Source organism: Tribolium castaneum, chromosome 2, assembly GCF_031307605.1.
Source record: "Tribolium castaneum strain GA2 chromosome 2, icTriCast1.1, whole genome shotgun sequence".
Classification (NCBI taxonomy): Eukaryota; Metazoa; Arthropoda; class Insecta; order Coleoptera; family Tenebrionidae; genus Tribolium; species Tribolium castaneum.
In genome coordinates, this window is record NC_087395.1 from 18,997,877 (window position 1) to 19,018,568 (window position 20,692).

The 20,692-nt window shown below is 30.6% G+C and overlaps 1 protein-coding gene across 1 annotated transcript in view; it reads left to right on the forward strand.

The window, feature by feature from the left end:
- The window catches only part of LOC100142126 (hypothetical protein), a 51,393-nt gene extending 35,639 nt beyond the window's left edge, over window positions 1–15,754 (forward strand). The window contains exon 3 of the mRNA XM_015983711.2: window positions 15,559–15,754. Coding sequence (XP_015839197.2) covers window positions 15,559–15,572 — 14 coding nt within the window. The 3' untranslated portion in view covers window positions 15,573–15,754. The remainder of the gene's footprint in view (window positions 1–15,558) is intronic.
- Window positions 15,755–20,692: the final 4,938 nt, after the last annotated feature.

Below are 20,692 nucleotides of genomic sequence, written 5' to 3' on the forward strand. Positions count from 1 at the left end.
TTATCGTGCGGGATTTTAATGAACACCAATTAATTTCATTTTTTAGAGCTACATGTAGCATATTACGCCGGTATGTGGTAAGATGGTATAGCGCCATCTATCATGATTAAGAGCGGCGATTCTGGCCCAACCAGAAATAATTAATTCGGAAGAATAATCGTTCTAATATCAGTGTTTTAAATAATTTTGTCATTTAAATTCGGATTAACGGTTTCACAGACGGAGAATTGTGACCATTCAGACTTGCATGTCACCGTGTCATGTGACTTAATTAGGCGCAATCGGCTTAAATCAAATTAAATTAAGATATCTGTCCGACTTTTTGCACTTGGTGCCAATAACTGTTCGTCTGATTGTTAGTGTAAATAGCAAAGTCGTAAATTTTATCGTACATGCATTCAGTTTTATTTTAGTCAAACAACGTACGTATTGACTTAACCTCACTAACGGCACCCAATTGACACCGGCTTGCATAAAAATTAATTAAATGGAATAAAATTACATCATGGAAAAGTTTGGCGACATTTAGGTGCCCAAATGTTAAGTGTCAAAATTATAATAAAATAGACAGTCAATCACAAATTGCACGCTTGTCTAGACGTTCAAAAATGTGGGCGCTTGCGTAATTGTTACACTAGGCGACACAAAAACTGCTACTGACCCGTTTTTGTAGCAAATAGTGTACTTCTACCGTCTCGAATCGAATTGCTGATTTAAAATGAAAGTCGTTGTCCGTGGTTCATTGTAAAAATTCTCATTGTAATCTAGCAAAAGACGTGCAAAATGTTACAAATTACATAAGACAAGACACGCTTCTGTTGGTTAATACGAATTAAGTCAGTAGTAAGGTCATGTCATTAATAATATTGTTCATTTTGATTAATAGATTTACGAAAGGTCTTAATATCCTTGCGATTGTTTGTCGACAAAGGCTGGTACTTTGCATAAAAATGACTCTGTTATTCAGACACGCATTTTTATCCAGACGGAATGTAGAAAAGAAAATTCTCGTTAGTAGGTCGGCGAAATAAATTTATTGGATGGTTTTGGAAGTGACAGATCGGAATGTAACGAAGAAATGGTAAAACTATATGAAACTGGTAATGTGGAATGTTTTTTTTTCTCATGTTGACAACTTTGCCAATGCCGTAGGTGTTTTATGGCCACAGAATGAATATTATAACAATTTATGACAATAGCATAAAAAATTGTAAACAATAACAACAATAAAAAAGCTACAGATGACCGAGACATTGTGTCATTATCTTCGAGCTAAAAATAACCCACAAAATTATGGAAAATTGAAACTCATAAATTAAATTTGGCAGTTTCTTGTCTTTGCTTTTATTTTATCATTGCCAATAATATAAAATGCAGAATTTGTTGGTAAGTAGGTACTAACAGTAACCTAAAGTGCCAAAACGGTTTTAGGTCATTTTTTGGTTGAATTTTTTATGAATGAATGAATTAATATTTATTATTATTTTATTAAAATCTTTATTATACTTGAAAAAATCTATGCTCCGCAAAACTTGTTGCAATAATTAGTCCGCATTATAGAGGTTCTACCATATTTCAACATAATTCCCCCATTTCACGAATTAGAAAATTCTTCAGGCATTCCATTTTAACAGACGGGACACTTCGCACAAATTTTTAGATTCTATTTTCAGTTTTTCGAACAGTATCAGTAGAAATCAATTTTTCCTTATAGAAACCTAGTACCAGTCAAATTGTTTGCAACTTACAATTATAGCCACATTTGTAAAATATGAGCAGTAAAAAAATACAAATTGATGACGGACGGGACACAAAAACCTTACATTTTTATCGTTGAATAAACGTTATAAAATTTTGTTAATTTAAAATGCACTGATTTCAACAACTATTTTTGAAGTACACATGACGGACGGGACAAAAAAATTTGTTTGCGAAAATAAATCTAAAAAATTTGTGCAATTATTTACTAAAAACTTTAACAATATTAAAATTAGACTGTTTAAATTAGAAATTTTTGGTTTTGTTTAACAACGTAAGCAATAAAAACAACATTTTATGTTAGCGATAACGGACGGGACAGCAAAAGCTATAAAAATAAAAAGAAATATTATAATCAATTTAGTTACCGATTTGCATTTTTCAATCTTCTAGAAACTAGAAAAACACTCTTCAAAAATCCATCAACAGTTGTAATACGTCAGTATTTTATGTTATCGCTAACAAGGCAATGTATGCAAATTTTAGAGTACAATGAATTACTTCAGTTTAAATCATTATCTTCTCTCAAAAACAGTTTTGTTGCAAAATACATTAAATATAAACCGAAAGAATTTTGAAGAAACTTAACATTACTAACATCTTTTTTAAAGTTCGAGGTCTGGTTGCATTTTTCCTGGAATGGTCGATGTGTATTTAAAAATTATTTTGAGACATACATGAATATCAGTTTTGCAATCAATAATCAATCCTTGAACCCTTTTTATTAGCTAATATATGTCTGTTATTTTAGATAAAAAGTTATAAAAAAAATAAAATTATGTAAAAAATAAAAAAGTAAAATTATGAAAATTCTCTCAACTAAAGCTCGGTTTGAAGTATTACTAGTATTTTTTTGAAGAAAATATTAAACAGACGAAGTCATATTGTATTCCAAAAGACAATAAATGAACACTATACAACACGGGAAAATGCAACTGAACATACAGGGTGATTTAAAAGTCTCGGACCCTCACTCGGGTAATGATAAAACACATCATTCCAAGTTAGAAGTTCCTATATAACAAAATATTGGTCGAGTCTTTTTCCACGAAGTATAGTTCTTCAAAGGTTAGATTTTTGGGTTAAGTTTTTGGTACTTTACATCATATTTTTTGAATTTAGTTTGCAGCCGATCTAAGCAACTTTAAATAGATAGCTATTGAAAAAAATCACCAAATTTGCAAATTCGACGATAAATTAAACCCGCCAACATTGAAAACAAACAAAACTTAATTAAAAATTAAACCGAAAAAAAATTGAATTCATTTTTGTGCTTAACCTTTTATCACCAATCGAGAGTTGGACCGACACTCTTGAATCACTCTGTATACAGTTAAACAGGAAATTGGGACTTTATTTATTCGTTGTAGGTTGTCAACCTAATAATCATCAAATAACGAGTGGATGCTAAATAATGGTTTATACCAACATGATAACGTTTTGACAATTGTTTAAAAAAATAATGAACTTTATACTCGACTTTGTATACTTACGTTTGTTAGGAAATACCTTTTCCGAATGACTAATTATTAATTAGACACAATGTTAAAAATTCCCAACGAGTCGACGTACAATTATAAAAAAATATCTAGGAAAAACTGATGGATATGTTGACATCTATTTTTTTACTCATATTTTGATGCAATAAAATTAAAAGAAACTGAGTGAATATGTATTTGGTAAATCGTTTTTCAAACCTGTTACAAAAATCTGATGTGTGCAGAAATTGGAATAATTTTGTATTTGCACAAGCAATGAAAATTAATCAGACGTGAGTTCGCCTGTGTAATAATTATTTCATAACCCATTAAAACGTCTAAATTATTGCCTTGCTCATGATATAAAGTTGTTAGACTGATTAGAAATCCTCATTTTTGCCCAATTTCAGATTTTCCTTTCTAGCAAATTAAAAAAGTAAATTATTGCACCAAGTGTTAATAATAGGACTCTTATGTCATTACGTTTCATGTTATCGGATTTAATGAAAATGCTAAGTCAATCCTGTCATTTATGAGTTGTTTGTTGATGTTTGTTCGTTGTTAATCGGTAACAAACGGTTTATTTCCTAATGCACAAAAATAGACTTTTCCTCCCAGTTATAAATAACTTATTTGACTAATTTACATAAAAATATGGCCAGTTTTGAAATTACCTACGAGTAACCCTTCCCTTACACTAACCGTGACATTTATTAATAAATTCCGTTTTATATTAAATGATACGAATCAGAAGACGTGAAAGCTCGGTAATACAAAATAAATTACATTTCAATGAATGTGACAATGAACATTAGATGTGTCAATAAATTCAAGAGCCTTGTTTCAAGCATTTTTACTTTCACGCCTCCACCCACACTTCCTTTCAGTTTTCGCATCATTAGGAGTGTGTTTTCTAACCCCAGCTGGCGTCCAAATTGAGTACAAAGTAAAAAATGTAATGATTCAAAGAATGAGCAATGCCTACGTGAAAATACCACAGTAATTACGAACTTTATCGTCGTAACCTTGCTCGCTGTTCCCTCGATTTTCTCAAAAATATTGCCTTGTTGCAAAGGTGCTTATGACTGCAGCCGCCGTTGTGTTTAATGTTTACGAGCCATAAACCCGCCGAAATTTGGAGTCATGGTTATTTATTCATCTCCGATACTTTTTAATTCATAACAGTGAATCGTGCGCTCATTCAATTCTTGAACAGACACGCCATTACCACGCCCCCTATTTAAAAAATGGGATGTTTATTTTATACGGGATTTAAGTGAAGACTGGAAGGCACGCATGACATGCTATATACACTTTGAATATTTTTAAATATTTACGGATTTAATTAGACGAGCATGAAACGACAACAAATGCACCAGCCTCGAATAAAATCGATTTTTGACGGCTTTTTCATTAATCACACGGCACTGTTTGACATTTTCATCGCTTTTTGTACACAGAGGTGATAATGGAGTATTTGCCAACGGTACGAGACGTAATTAAAAAAGTTATTGAATTTTTTTCCGTGTTTTAATGGTCGTTTCAAGGTGGTGTCATTATGCACAACCAATACGGTGGCCAAACAAAGGTTACCCGATGTGTATCCTGTAACCTAATATGCACAAAGGATAATAATTGGTAATGTGTTTGCTGGATGCACTATAGAAAATTACGTTGAGAGGAGAATTTGAAACTAGTTTTACGCGACCAAAAATAGCGAAAACGGTTAGTTTAACCTGTCACAAGTTTAATGACTCTGTTTTTGACTGAACGCCAATGTAAATATCAACACTAGTGACAATACGAGAATTTATGGCCTTTGATTGTACCCAACAATAAATTATAATCAATCCTAACGTTTCAATTAAGTTCTAATAGATTTCATTTGACTCTGTATCTTGCCATGTACATGTAGTGCTTATGCCGATTGCTTACTATAAATCTGAATTTGAAGCTTTCTTACATATGCATGAGTTTCGAAAGGTTGCTGAATAACAGGCTTTTTATCAAATGAATTGGATTTATCTGTAAATGTCAACATTATCCCTTAACAGGAGAGGAAACTCATAAATCAAATGTTAGAGGCTTTACAGCACATGAATGAATAAATTAAATTTTTGCACAAAAAATTCATTTAAGCAATAAGTATTTTTGTTCCAAAATTATTAAAATTATCCGTTTACGCAACACGTTTTCGCAATTGTTCAGGAATGTCTCAAATAATTCAAACTTTTTGGTTAGGCTGGGAGAAGTAAGTCTTTTTTCACATAAAATCACTTCAGAAGGCAATCTATTTTGGCAAGAAGTTAAATTAACTGAGACATTGGCATTGCCAGTTGCCAATTAACTGAGACCCTGTGTCCCAGCGAGCTGGTAAGTCCATTATCTATAATTGTTGGAAAATATTTTTTATACTAACCTTTTGTTTAACCTAAAATTATTTTAGAGTGTTTCAGAAAAGAGCTACAATACAAACTTATATTTTTTTAAATGAGACACCCTATACAGGGTGAGTCTAAATTCCATCATCCTCTGTAAACTAGAGAGTCGTCAGACTATTTCGCACAACCACGAAAATTCCATTTTGGCCGATGCGTCTATATGAAGGCAAAAAATTTAAGCACAAAAAATGAGTACGCCACTGGTAACTACATTTAAAAGAATCGAGAAATTAAAAACTTATCGCGTCCAACGCAAAAAAGGCGCAAAAATTTGTGTTATCGCCGGTGTGTCGTACGACGTGCAGATTAGTGTGTTGTTAGTTCGGCTTTGATTTGTGTGTCACTCGATCATTATCATGAAAAATGAAACAAATCCTGAAATGACCGATATGATTCTGTTACGGAAGTGCAGATGGACTTTCTGAACAATTTTTATAATTGTAAGTAGAAAGAATATTTTTTATTTGGAGCTTTTGCTCAACTTGTCACTTCACTTGTTTTCATTCATTTAAACCATTTTTGCGTTATTTCATTCTCTGTAGTAATACCTCTTTTTTTAAAGCGTTTGCTTTAGGGATGGAATTAAGGAAAATTAGATTTGACGTGTTTGCAATTTTGAACTACGTTCCCGGTTTACAGTTTACAGAGTATGATGGAATTTATACGCACTGTGTATATTTCTTGCATTTTTGGATGTAGTTTTTAACACTTATGTTTTTATGCTGAATTGTTATTAGTTGGTTTTGCTTAGGTTTTGAAATATTCATTTTTTTAATTTTTAATAAGTTATCAGGTACATAAAAAATAATAACTAAGAAAAAACACTTTGAAAAAGAAAGTCAAGTTTTAAAAACATAATTTTTTTAGCTCATTGCAATAAAGAAGATGTAAAAATAAAGATGTTTATTGCAAGCAAGTTGAGTAACTTAAAAGTTTTAAACGAAAAACCCTGTTTTTTATTTTCACATCTAAAAAAATTTTACATTGTCTCTCTAAAAACATTAAACATTACTCAAAAGATATTTAACATTAAAAAATATTAGATAATTATTGTTTCAGTAGTCAAAAAATGAAATTTTTAAGCTAATAATAGATAACTGTATTTTCACCTTTGGGCGATTACTATTCATTTAGCTATTACAGTAAAATAATTAAAATTTTAATACAGTGAAACTCGGTTATAACCGGGGTTATAAGGAACATCCAAGGAACTTGAGAACTTGTTCGTTATAACGTTATAACCGATCGTTGATTCTAACCGAATATCGTCCTTATGGAGTAGTTAAATAAGTTATAAAGTTTTAAATACTAAAGATTTTATCTGGAGCTTCAAACATTTTTTGTTAATTTTTTTATTATTTTCTAACGTTTTCATGTTTCAACTAGGTAATGGTTCCCTAACTGAACGATGAATTTTTTTTTTTAATTTACTATCAAACTTTAGCAGTTTTTTGAATTAAAAAAAAATAAATTCAGCAAAAAAATCACAAATCGTAGATATACCAACACTGGGAATTATTTCTGGGAATTATTTCCTAGGAAACCGTTTCAAAAATAATTTATTTTTATTGTTGATCAATTTCTATTGCAATGACGACTGTTAGACAACGTTGCCACGTATCATTTATTTAAAATTTGTTATTTATCAATAACTTTCATACAACGATTTTTTTACTATCTTAACCTTTATAAGTAAGCAATTCTCTACCAGTCACCATTGAGTTACCCGGTAGATATAGCAAATAAAATTTTAATTAATTTTATTAAAAATTCTACATAATTATCTGGGTATACATATGTTAATATGGCAAATATTTTATTTATTTACTTATTTTCGTTTTTACTTAACATTTTAGCTGTTTTCGAGGTATATGTCACTTTTGGAATCTTTTCTGCAATATCGGAAATGTTTATGGTTTCCTAGAATGGGACAAAAGAGCACGTGCGTTATAACCGAATAGTAGACCGACCACGTTTTTGTCTAAATATTGCACGTTAAATGCGACTTCCTAGTAAGCGAGCTTTGTTTGTTATTTAAAACAGAACCAATTTCTTGAACCAATCTCTTTAAAACGGGACTTTTTGTTGAATTTTATTCGTCATTATCTGTGCGGTCGTTAAAAGCCAGGTTCGTTATAACTGAGTTCCACTGTACTTATGGCGAATTTTTAAATCCCCTCTAGGTTTACTAAGGTATCAATAATATTTATTGAATGATCTTTATATCTTTTTGTTTATTAAGTTTAGATATTTGAAACTATATTTTTAGATAGACAATCTAATAATAATCTTTAAGAAGCAAAAACAAAAAATAGGGTATTCCTTAGGGTTCCATTTATTTTTTTTTTAATAAGTTGTATTCAACTTTTGACCTTTCTTACGTTTAAATATGTTAAACAATCAGAGCAAGATTAAGTTTAAACTTTTTTCTTTAAAGTGGTAAAAGTCCTACTTTTTTGGTATTCTTGTTTTTTGTGTAATACATTTTGTTTTTCTCGAAAAAAACATATCATTTCAAAAAGTAAACAGACCACGAATAAAAGTTTACATCAAAATCATCAGTATTTAAAGCTAAGTCTAAAACTGCAATAAAATTTAGGCTGGCACATATAAAAGCAAAAGTTTCCATTTCCGAAACACCCTGCATATTTATAAATAATATGAGGTGATGCAGGAGGTTCATATCTACAGCTCTTGTGAAAAACCATTTGATTTTCAGACTGACCAGGTGAAAAATCTGCACCAATCAGATGCTCATTAAAAATTTTGGGATTTAATTTTTAATTGGCCTTCTATAAACTGAACCTTGATTTATTTAATGATTGTTTTTTAGGTTGTTTGGGTGTGTATTTGTAAATATGTAGTTTTGAGTTCATAGCGCGTTTACTTGTTTTGGCAACATAAAACAGTTTGTTTTTGTTTTGTTACCAATGCGGCTTTAAAAACATTAGTGTTTCTTGTGGTTGGATCATTTTATTTATTGTTTTAATTTGAAAACAAAATAAACTATGTAGTAGCTACTTCTTTGTAATGTTAAAGAATTCGTAAAACAAGAACAATGAAACATTTATTGTACGTATTGTACGTTTTATTGGGAAAATTTTTCCTAAATATTAAATAACATAACAGCGTAAACCGTAGCAACACATTAAGTGCTTTATTATTGTGAATTACACAAAACTATGATTTTCTAGCGATATATTTCCAATTCACGCTTGTTTGACGTGACTTTCCGTTTGGTAATTTTTTTCGGAATTATTACTCACTTCGTGGAAGTGCATCATGCATTTATGCCACGTTCCATGTTTACAATTGATAAAAATCCATTGAAATAAAACGAAAATCACAAACAGGTTAAATGCAGAAAAATAAGAACGAAGGCAGACAATGTATCCATATGTATTTATGAAGATGTGACCGGAAATACTTCGTTACACTCCAACTTACAGTTGTTTAGAACCGAAATTAACATAACCCTCGAAATATGCATTTTACGACAGATTCTCCGCGTTGGAATTTGGCTACGTGTGGAAATTTATGTACGGAATGCCAAATCAGCGCGAAAATATGTCTTCGAGGCATTTCAAAGGGATGTTTAACGCACCAGTCAATACTGTTTTCCTCATTGGCGTGCAAATAATAAAAAGATTTCACCATCGCAGATATCAAATCGCCACAAGTTTCTCATTACCATAAGACATTGTATTACTTTACAAATTTATTCGTGCAGTTTTGCGCCTTACCTACACGAAGCACTTGCAAAATTAATCACACGGCACAAGTAGGTACTCGTAACGTCCAAATTTTATTGGTTTCACGTGTGTTTGGGAAATACGCGATAAAACACACCGCGTGTTGCAAGTTCGCCGACGAACTAGTCGCTTTTACACAACCTTTGAGTCGGACCTCCAGCACATGTGGTGTACATTTGAATACAAGTCACTTGACGGGATTAGAGCGTCAATAATCTTATTTAAAAATATTTACGGACCGTTTATCCAATATCTGGCCCCTCGATAAATCAAAAATGGGTTTCGTGGACGGGGATGAGGTACAGTGGCGCACGGAAAGAAGGGCCGGCCACGCCCACACGAGGCGTTTTTTTTGGAAGCGACTGTACTAAAGTATGTACGGTCTCTAGTTATAAACAGAGACCGGATTTTAGGAAACTTTCCTAACACGCAATTTTTAAGGGCTTTTCTAAAAAAACTCAAAATAAATTTGATATGTTAAAAATGGAAATATCTGACACTCTTTATTTTTACAAAATTTATAAATTAAGTTTTTGTATCTTAAACAAGTTTTAAACATCCCACAATTGTGTTTAACCTTGCTAATTTAAATATATTTTTTTTAATTTTGTCATTAGTATTTGGTTACAAATCATTACATTACCTTTTTAATTTTATAAATATTTTTTTGTTGGTAACATTTTAAGCCTTCTTTGTAATATCTGAATTCTAGAATATAGACACTATTTTAAAACACTTATACGAAAACGCTTAAAGTTGTCGGGTGTTTAGGTATGCAGCTCGCGTACGCTCGTTGCATAACGTCAGCTCTCGAAATTTAAGCTTGTGTTTTCGCACTCGTATTATTAATAACTTAATAATTTAATAAGACTTAAAGAATAATTAATTACTTCAGCTTTTTAGTTTCTTAATTTCCCCATGGTATTTTATATTATTAATTTCCAACATTTGTCAGTTTTTTGTGGTTTTACTATCTTATCTTATTAATGTTCTTACTTTGCAGTTTTGTAGTTTTCTAACTCTTACTTTTTCAGTCACCTAAATTTACAGAATTTTAATCTTACTATTTTTCAGTTTTTTTTTGAATTCAAGTTTTTAAGTTTTTTAGCTTTTCAGTTTCTTAGTGTATGGTTTTTTATTTAGAATCTAATGTTTCTATTTATTAGTGTTTCTCTATTTCAATTTCAGTCTCAATATTTTTTGTTTTTTTGTGTTTTTAGTTTCTCATTCTCAGGTTTCTTTGTCAGTATTTGATCGCTTAATTTTTAAAAATATGCATATGCTAATTCTGTATAAAATAACTTTATTAATTTTAAACATGTTTTTTGCAGCCTTGATTTTGGAATAAAAAAATAGTGTATGTAAGTGTCAAAATGCTTTGTTCGCCAATTCTTAATTTTGATTTTTTAAAATGTATTTATTTTAAATATTATAATTGTAATTACTACTTTTTCCAAACCAACTGAGTAGATTTTAATTAGTTGAAGAAGTGTGAAAGTCCTACTTTTCTAGAATTCTTAGTTTTTGTATAATAAATTAAAAAAGTTTGTTTTTGTTAAAAAAACAAATTATTTCAAAAACTAAGCATAACTGACCATTTTATTCGCATCTAAGACGAAAGCCCGTTCTGTGAGAAAGATCGGCCCTAAAACCGGTTCACTGGTGTCTTATTTGTCCCAAGAATGAGCAAATGACCAATAAGAAAATTTCAAGTTTTCTGTTACACTTGGGTTCAAAATCGTGGATAAATTGTTGATTGATTTATTTTTTATAAAGATTGATTCTCGAAATTATTTCGTGTTCAAACTCAAACAGTTCGTAAGTCTTTCAGCAAAAACTCAATTGCTTCGCAAGATTCCCTTACAAAACTCAAACATGTACCAAATTAGGTTAAAAATCTTTACATCTTTTTAGTTATTAACTTGGGCACTTGAAATTTATGAGTTATGTTTTTGTTTAGACAATTTAATGATGTTTGAGAAGCAAAAACAAATAATAGGTGTTCCATTTACCTGTTTTAATTTATTCAATTTTTAACAAACTTCTTATTTTTTTTATGTTCGTTTTCAGGCTTCCAATATTTCAATCTCATAGTTTCTTAGAGTTTCAATCACAGTTTTTAAGTTAATATTCTTAGTATTTCAGCTTTTTAGTTTTTTAATTTTTCATATTTTTCATACTGATTTCCAATTTTTTTCAGTTTTTTGTTGTTTCACTGCCTTATAATTTCAGTTTTCCAATTTCTTAATTTCTTACCTTGTTTTTTAATTTATCACTCCTTCAGTCACTTGGATCTACACTGTTTTTTTAATTTATCTGTATACCAGTTTTTAATTTTTTTAGCTTTCAATCTCTAGGTGTATTGTTTTTTTATTCAGAATGTCCTTTTTAGACACCTAAGTGTTTCTAAAACTCCGGTCTCTAGTTATAAATTATTCACAATGTATGCAGTTGACTACCTGAATTACGCTAAGCGCAGATATTTGAAGTATTCAAATTGTCCTCCCCGGTGGATATATAACGTAATTATGATAATTTATCACGGCGCCAAACCAAAGCAATTAACTCACTTATGGCTTTCACAGAGCAGTTACTGTTTAAACTCAATAATTACCGAGGATAATTATAGTTGCAATCTCGGACAATCAGACCAGCATTGTGTGCGTTTTATGGATCGTTACTTGATTATTCCTTGTAAAAATGTGACACATTTTATCTAGAAATTATTGAAAAAGGAGACAAAAGTCGGAGCAATGCACTAATGAAGTAAAAGTGCGCCGTTTGAGAACAAATTCTTTATCAGATGACATTGTCTAATAGACCTGTCACGGTACTTAAGTGAATAATTATTCGTACCCACTTATGTATGCGTTTGACTAATTGTGCGGTCCTTTTACGTTGTTCTGTGATGAATGGAAGCATTTGTTGATCTCAATTGAAGAATTTCGCTTTGAGATCAGGTAGTTAAGTTGGGCTAATAAGTGGTCATGTCAGAAAGACATGTTAACAATTACAATTTGTTCTGGTGGAGGTTCAATACAGATTTGTAAACAAATGAAAGGAATTGTGGTTACGAAGTTTTTCTTGTAACAATGCTCATTGTTAAATGTTGGTGCTTGTTTACAGTCACTGTAATTTGTATCCAATGAGTTACTCTTCCAAATTTTAAATTTAACTGAATTGTTTATTGAGATGTTATCGTCGGTGTGATGACACAAACATTTATTATATTATCCACAAATAGCAATGCTTTCACTTCTTAAAATGAAGCTTAATGACAAGGATAAATGCACTCTGCTGGTATTAACCAACAACATTAATAATTATTACTGCAATCAAATAATGCTTCATTTGCTGGAAAAATTCTGATTACAATAATTATTTCCTTATCTAAGTCATTTCGTTGTTTCTGGTACATATTGGTAAAATTGCTAAATATCGATACAATCACAACAATTTAATACAAAGAATTTTTTACTATTCTTACCTTTATACAGGGTGTTCGAAAAAATTCAGTGGTACATTATTGAGAAGCAAGTGCAGACAGGAAATATGTTGAAAAAATTCCAGTCATATTTTAATAAAAAAAAATTGGAGCTACAAAGTTATTGTGTTAATTTCTTTAGTTTTCATTATTTTCTAATGTTTCTATGTTTCACACTAGATAATCGTTCCCAAACAAAACATTGAATATTTATTTTTAAATTTTCTATCAGACTTTAGCAGTTTTTTGAATTTCAAAAAATTAAAATTTATTAAAAATTCACAATGTGTAGATATGCCAACACTGAGAATTATTTCCTAGGAAATCGTTTCAGAAATAATTTATTTTTATTCTTGATCACATTCTATTGCGATCACGAATTTTAAACAACGTTGTCACATATCATTTATCTAAAATCCGTTATTTATCAATGATAGAATTTTTATGTAAAAGTCGGTAACAAACTACAAATAGCAACCTAGGCAGTTATTTACCTTGTCTCTCCCTTTAGTTATCCAGGATCTTCTCATTTTATTTACATACCGAAATTTGGAATTTGAAACAATAAAATGATAATATTTTGCATAAGCTACGACATTTTTTTCAAGTGCAAATAATTCGAATACCTTGGAACACCTTGTTTTACAATAAATGGGACAAGCGATTACGTTCTTTTGGATTTTTGGATCTTTGTTTTTTACACAAATATTTATTTTTTGATAGTAGGAAAAATTGCAGGTTTTGTATCCTTTCATGTGTAGATATTTTTGATTTTTTTGAAAGAATCTGTTCAAATATCGAAAAAACGTAACATGTCATGTTACCAAACATTTTTATCGTGAAAGTTATCTAGAATAAATTTAAATATTCATTTTAATGTGATAAAATCTATCAAGTATTTCCTACCAAAATCACTGTTTCGCTCCCAAATATTTGCAAATTTGTGCAAAAAGTAACCGTCATTTTGACTGATTATGAGAGATTTGGCATTTTTTAGGTAAATATACCAATCTATAAAATGTTCAAACAGCCATTATTTAGGAATTACTCCCTCTATGTAATTTTTTGTTAGTATTGAGAAATTCATTAGCCATAGATCTATCTATTCTTATACTGTGCCATAGAAACAAGAGAAAAAATGTGAGAAATTAAAGTTTTTTAAACCAACATTCAATGAATTTATTATGTTTTCACAGTACGTATAACACAATGTTGAACAGAGTTTGTCATTTGTTTATTCAGCAACGTTTTTATGGCAAACTATGCCAAAAAAAGCTGTGGTTAGTAAGAAATTTTTTACAATGTCAAAAAAAACAAATAACTTGAAAATTATCACAAATGGGTATAGGGCATGCCCATACAGATCGATGCAGAAAAAAATTCTCCTCTATCCAGTAAAATAAAAATTGGGACTTCCCATTTGAAAAATTTATGTTATGAATACTTGAAGTTGTCCAAACTTAACCTTAAAATTTTTGGGTTTATTAACTTCTTTTCCAATTTGGAGCACACTGGAGAACAGATATAGGCTTCCTCTTTTAATTCTCCAAACATGATTTTGATTTTTTAAGTGACAGGTGCAAATCCAAAAAATTTCAAAATATCTCAAAAATGGTTAAACTTAGCTTTCCATTTGAGATAAGAAACTTGATAGCGACTTCCGGTATAACCGGAAGTGCTGCTATGTTGAAAATATTTTTATTGGCGAGAACTTAACGGATTATAGCTGAATACCAACTTTCAGATGAATAAAACCTTCAATACTTTTAATGTGAGGTTTAGACGGAACAGCCTGTATACTGTATAATTAACTATAACGAAACAAACGCCAAAATAAAGGGACTTAAAGCCGGTTTACAGCACATTTTCATTGCAATTAAATTTTAATCACGATCAGTTTAATTTTGAATTAAATCTTAATTTCGCTTTCTGTAAAACGACCCTTAAAGTACTAGTAGGCAATTTGCGTATCGAATAAAATTAACTTATTTTACATGAAACAGATGTCAGATTAACGTGATTAGAAATATCCCCAAGGGCTTTGGGACGTCTTTAAACAAGTAATCGTTAAAAATCAAGGTATTTAAATGAGTCAAATACCATAGTAAGGTATGTTGCTATTTATAACACAATCTTTCACAACTTTTTGGACTAAACCTCAATAACTGTTGAGCAGAAACCAAAATTATTTGCGAAAACTTCATAAAATTCCCAGATGTATACTTGTATATCAATGTATCAGATAATTAGGGACCTGTAATTTACTCGGTTTTCAATTTTAAAAAAGTGATTTGGAAAACAACCAACTAACTGACCTGTTAAATATGCTGGGAAGTTCAATGTAGTCGAGAAAAGTGGAAAATTCCTAGATAGAAGTTGTAGACGTCGTCGATTATTGCCTGTTTTGCTATTTATTGAGTGAGAAATGTTATTTCATTGGGATAAAAAGATCGTACTGAGAAGGCAGCGCCCAATAATTCCGGTAGTTGATACATTTGTTACACAAACCTTGAATGCCAATTTCGCCACTGGTTTGAAAATTCTCAATCGCTGATTTTTTTGGAAAATACCAGTAAATGTAATAGATTCGTGTCCGGCGAGGACAATAAATTCCGTCCACATCTTTAACGAGCGTATTTTCTCAGATTGTCAGCCGTGATGCAAATCGCTGTTGCTATATTTAGACGTTGCAGTAGGAAGGACGAAGTCTGCATGAAGACACCAGTTATGAAAGTTCACCTGCGGTGTGTATGCCAGACAGAGACACACGACAATCACAAATAATGGTCACGGACAATCGAAAAATGTCGTTGTACCATTAGTGTTGCGTCACAAAAATCAAACTTTTCCCAATAAATCATTTTCAATTAGGCGAAGTTTCTTTTTTATGTCGATTGCTTTTGCCCGCATCATGTGTCCTCCTCGACAGCCCACGCATCACCGACTCGGACCGTTTTAAAAGTCTGCGTTGCAATTATGGTTAATCTATTTTAGAAAATTGCAAATAATCGACAAGCAGTGTAGCGGAAAGTCGGCCTGTTACTTGACAGATTACGTGGTTGTAATTGCAAAATACGAACGAATATTTAGGAAAAGTGTCGTTAGGTTTTATTACGTTTTAAGTAGCAAGTAAATGCTTTTAGATTAGTTGTGTTTGAATTAAGTTAATCGGGCGCTGATGAGGGCTCCTGGAGAAAATTATTGCCAAGAACGCATCAAAAGTGCATTAGAATTTGCATGCCGGCGAAAAAGAGGAAAGTCGACGACCAGTCTGTAATTTTCAGAGAGATTTTTTGACTATTTTGAAACGAGCGCTTAACCGCAAGATAGCACCATCAGTAACAAAATTTCAATATTTTGTTCTTTATTAGGTACATTGTATTAAACGGTACCTACTTCGTTTCTTTATCATTTAGTTATAATTGTATTCTTAATTGTTTGAAGTTAACTGCAGAGATGTAAAAAACTAAAGTGTTACGCTCGATGTACTTAAAAGACTTCATTCTATTAATTTGGCGTCAATCTTCTTCAAAATCCTACAAAGGCAACGTGCATTTTTTATTAGAGAAATAACCTCGTAAATTGAACTGGAATTGCGGCAGGTATTTAACCAACTTTCGGTTACTATAAAGAACACAACAAATCGTTTCAAAATTATTTAATTTCTGCTTTCATTAATATATCCCATTTCAGTTCATAATAGAATTGCACAGCGCATTTGAATTTTTCGGAGTGAAAAATAAAGCACAAATTGAGAATTTTTGTAAAAGAAAAAAATTCTGTGTTAAACTAAATCCCAGCGCCACGTTTTTAACTAAGAAAACCCACCAGAAACCCTTAATTTGTGCTCCATCTCACTTCAAAAAATTCAAATGTGCTGTTGCAAAATTCTATTATGAACTGACATATGATATAGGTAATATTTTATTAACGAAAAACAATAAAGAAGAAAATGAAAAAATAACCTTAGAGAAAAAACTAAATTACTTTTGTATCCTCTTTAATTATTACATATTTGGTGGTATTCTGAAGTTTGGCATAATTGGACAACACTATATTTTTCAAATTCATTAGAAAATTCCATAATAAAAGTCTAAAAAAAAGGGTATGAAAAAACTACTTTGAAGAATTTTAAATTTTTAATTTTGTTTTATTAAAAATAAAATTGTTTATTATTTTTTGTATAGAAATGTTATAGTTGAGAGGAATGAAAAAAAAAAACGATAATAATTTCTATAATACTTGTGGTAATAACGTACTCGTATAAGTTCTTTCATTATTCTTTTCATTGCTTAAAATTAATGTAAGTACCGATAACTTAACCAAATTCTGTTAGCGTTTGAAAGCCACGTGCAAATTAGAAATACGCTCCCTTTTTCAGTACAAGGTTAAAATTTTGGTTATAAAATCTTGGTTAAATCTTAACCAAAATTAAAACCAAAGTTAAAATTTTGGTTATATAATCGTTGGTTAAATTTTAACCAAAATTTTACCTTTTGGAATTGGTGCCCTTGGAACAGAGTACTAAAATTTAAAAACGAATAGATCGGTTATAAGTTGATATATTTTTTTTTCACAAACATAAACAAGAAGTCGTGAAAACGACAAAGTTTTAAGGTATCAAGTATAAGAGTGAAAAATATAAACTATGCAGATGAGTTAACTTTTAAAAAGCTGGTTAACCCGGCACAGGTCTACGTTCAATTTGTCTATTAAATTAACCCTAGTTAAAGCTCTAAAATGTATATTTTTCCCAAACCAGAAATAACAATAACATCTATTTCATTTAACTCCTCAGGCTGTTGGTAGTGACTAGACTGATTTTAGATTTTCAAAATTACCGTTTCCGATTAAAAATTTTCTTTTCTTCTGAGTACAGTTTTTGCAATAATAATGGAATTTTTTTCCTATAGTGTTTCGAAAAGTCCTTCTATCAAGTAAGCGTAGAAATTGTAAAACGTATGTCTGCAGATCCAAAGCCAAATGTCAAAGAAAAAAAGATTAACAAAAATAATTATTAATTTTGAAGTTTTTTCTGGACCTGTATTTACACAATCCAGTTAATGGCCTGAGTTAGACCCTTCTGCAATAAAAACGATTTATTATTACGTCATTTTTCAAAAAATCCTCGAACAGATCGATTTTATTTTTTAAATACAACTACATTTTCATGTTATAGTGATATTTATGACGACATTTGTTTTTGAGTTGTGACGTCATTCTTATTTTTTTAATGACAACAGACATTTTTGTTCAATGTTTTAGACAGTGCACGCACACCTTTATTTTTCTGGAATGAATAAAAAAATGAAATAAAAAAAATAATAAAAAAGTGTCTATAAGAAATTTATAATTTTACTGTGTAATACTTATGATAACTTTATACCTTTTTTATTTTGTTCTTCTTTTTTATTTTTTTGTTTAATTATTTAAATTCTTTTATACTTACAAGAAATTAGATAAAAATGTGTACTGTCTAAAACAGTAAACACTAATCAAAAGTATCAGTTGTTATTTTAAAAAACTAAAAATGACGTCATTATTCAAAAACGATTGACGTCAGAAATCTCAATATGCTGTCAAAATGTGGCATTTAAAAAAGTAAAATCGATTTTTTCTAAAATTTTTTTGAAAAATCAGTAACAAAAACATGAATTTTGTGCATTACTTTTGGTTTAGTCTGTATATTTTTTTAACAGCTGAACTAATTTAACATATGTTCGCAAAAAGTAGGCCTACCTAATAGAAGGTCTCTTGCTACGGATTCATCCTTATTAACACGAAAAAAAAAAGTTTTTATAATTTCCAAGCGAAATTATTTTTTGAAGTTACCTGCCTTTTTGTCTCGAATAACTACCAATTTTCCTTTTATATTTTTAATACTATAATGGATGTTATAACGTAGCAAGTGAAAAATTATAAACAACTAATGGTAAATTAACAAAAAAGAGAACAATCCATATATGGAGCTATTTTAGAAAAGACAGATGCAACTGTAATTCGAATTTTCGAAAGTAGGTTGAAATTTCAAACCCAATGTTTCGCTGTTCGCATAAAAGATGTTCCATTGTATTTCATTTATACATTTTTTTTTAAATTTGTGGTTTATTAATTTAGAATTGCTTGTCTAATTTCTTCTCCGTAGGTCGCATTATGTATGTAAATACCAAATTGTTCAAAAATTCGAAAGTTACAATTTATCAAAATTTGTTGTACCTGTCAGCCTAATCACCGTTTAAATCGTTAATCTAAGCTTCTTCCACTAATTAACATAACTCTCACTTAACGCTATTTAAACAGCAGTTACACTTAACTCGATGCAGCCAATTTAATCACAATTTAGATTACTGTGTAATAAAGAACTTTGCAACTGAAACACTAGATACACATTTATAATTCAATCTCGAAAAAGTAAAACGTTTTATGTGCTTCTCCCAAGCAACTCCTCTAATGTTCTGAAGCAAATGCAATTTCTCGCTTTTTAGGTGTGTAATTCGAGAAGAATTAATTCGGTCGTAAAACTTGAGTTCGGCTTGTGCAACATTTATTTGATTTGTTTAGTTTAGAAAAGGTGAAATTTATACTGTCAGTCTTTTATCTGACGTCTTTCGAGCAAAAAACCTCATCCATTATTTCAATTAATGATTGTGTGTAATCGAGTGCTCCTAATCATCAAGTTGGTCTAATTAAATCAAACTCAATGATTGTGAGATTGTCCGATTTGCATTAATTATAAGCTTGCTGTCTCTATAATTAAGTAATGTTTAGAGGAATGCCATTTGTACTTTGCGTTCCGTGCTCGCATTGGAGTGAATTCGGTTAGAAAATTTCGAAAAAAGTCGAGTTTTTTGTCAAAATAATTCGACATATGCAATGTTTTGAATTAATTATGAATGACATACATCTTCGATGCTGGTTTTTCAGCGAACAGGTTCGTTATATGGTGAACTGAAAACCAGTCCGGCTTGGTTTTATAATTAAGAAAGTCACACTGTCTCATTATTGAATCTTCTTATTAGTTTCGTTTCCTTATACTTTATGTTATTGGCGGTGTTTTAAACCGCGCTATAACGGGAAATTTTCTCTTTATTTAAATGAGATTTTTACATAATTTGACCAAGCGCCAATAATTCATTAAACTAATGTCTTATTCTTGCACAAAGGGACGATTTCGTTAAAGCATTAAGTCGGCAGGAGGGCTTGATTGAAAACATCAAATTAGCATTTGAATGAATTTCCGAAATTTATAAGTCACGATTGTTACAAAGTTTGAGATCGTTTAAAGCTAACCGGAGGGTTTGCTGTAAATTTGCAAGCAATTTTCTCGCTGGAATTACTTAAAACTTTTCGCCGATGGCTAATCATAAAAATACAAGACTTCCGTTGGCAAGCGGCTTTTGAAATTACGATGATTACCCGATAAGTAGAGTGTGCTGAAGAATAAACTGGTAGACTACCATGTAAACGCACTTACTGCAACTTGTCTCAGATTTTGTTCCTTTTTATAACTGAACCATAAAGCGTTTATTTTACTTCGGTCGAGGCTTTCAGGAAAACGAATAAATTCAACGGCTAATTTAAACCACAAAAAGAGAATTAATTTTTCTTTCACCGAAAACGTTTTTCCTAGTCGCTGTTTTATGACGGGTTCAAAGGTTGGAATCGGAATTTGAATCGGACCGTAAATTTGGGATTTTTAACGGTGGTGGATTAAAAGGCTAATGACTCTTTCCGACTCAACAATAACTTTTATTGTCCCTTTAATTGCAAAACGTTGGC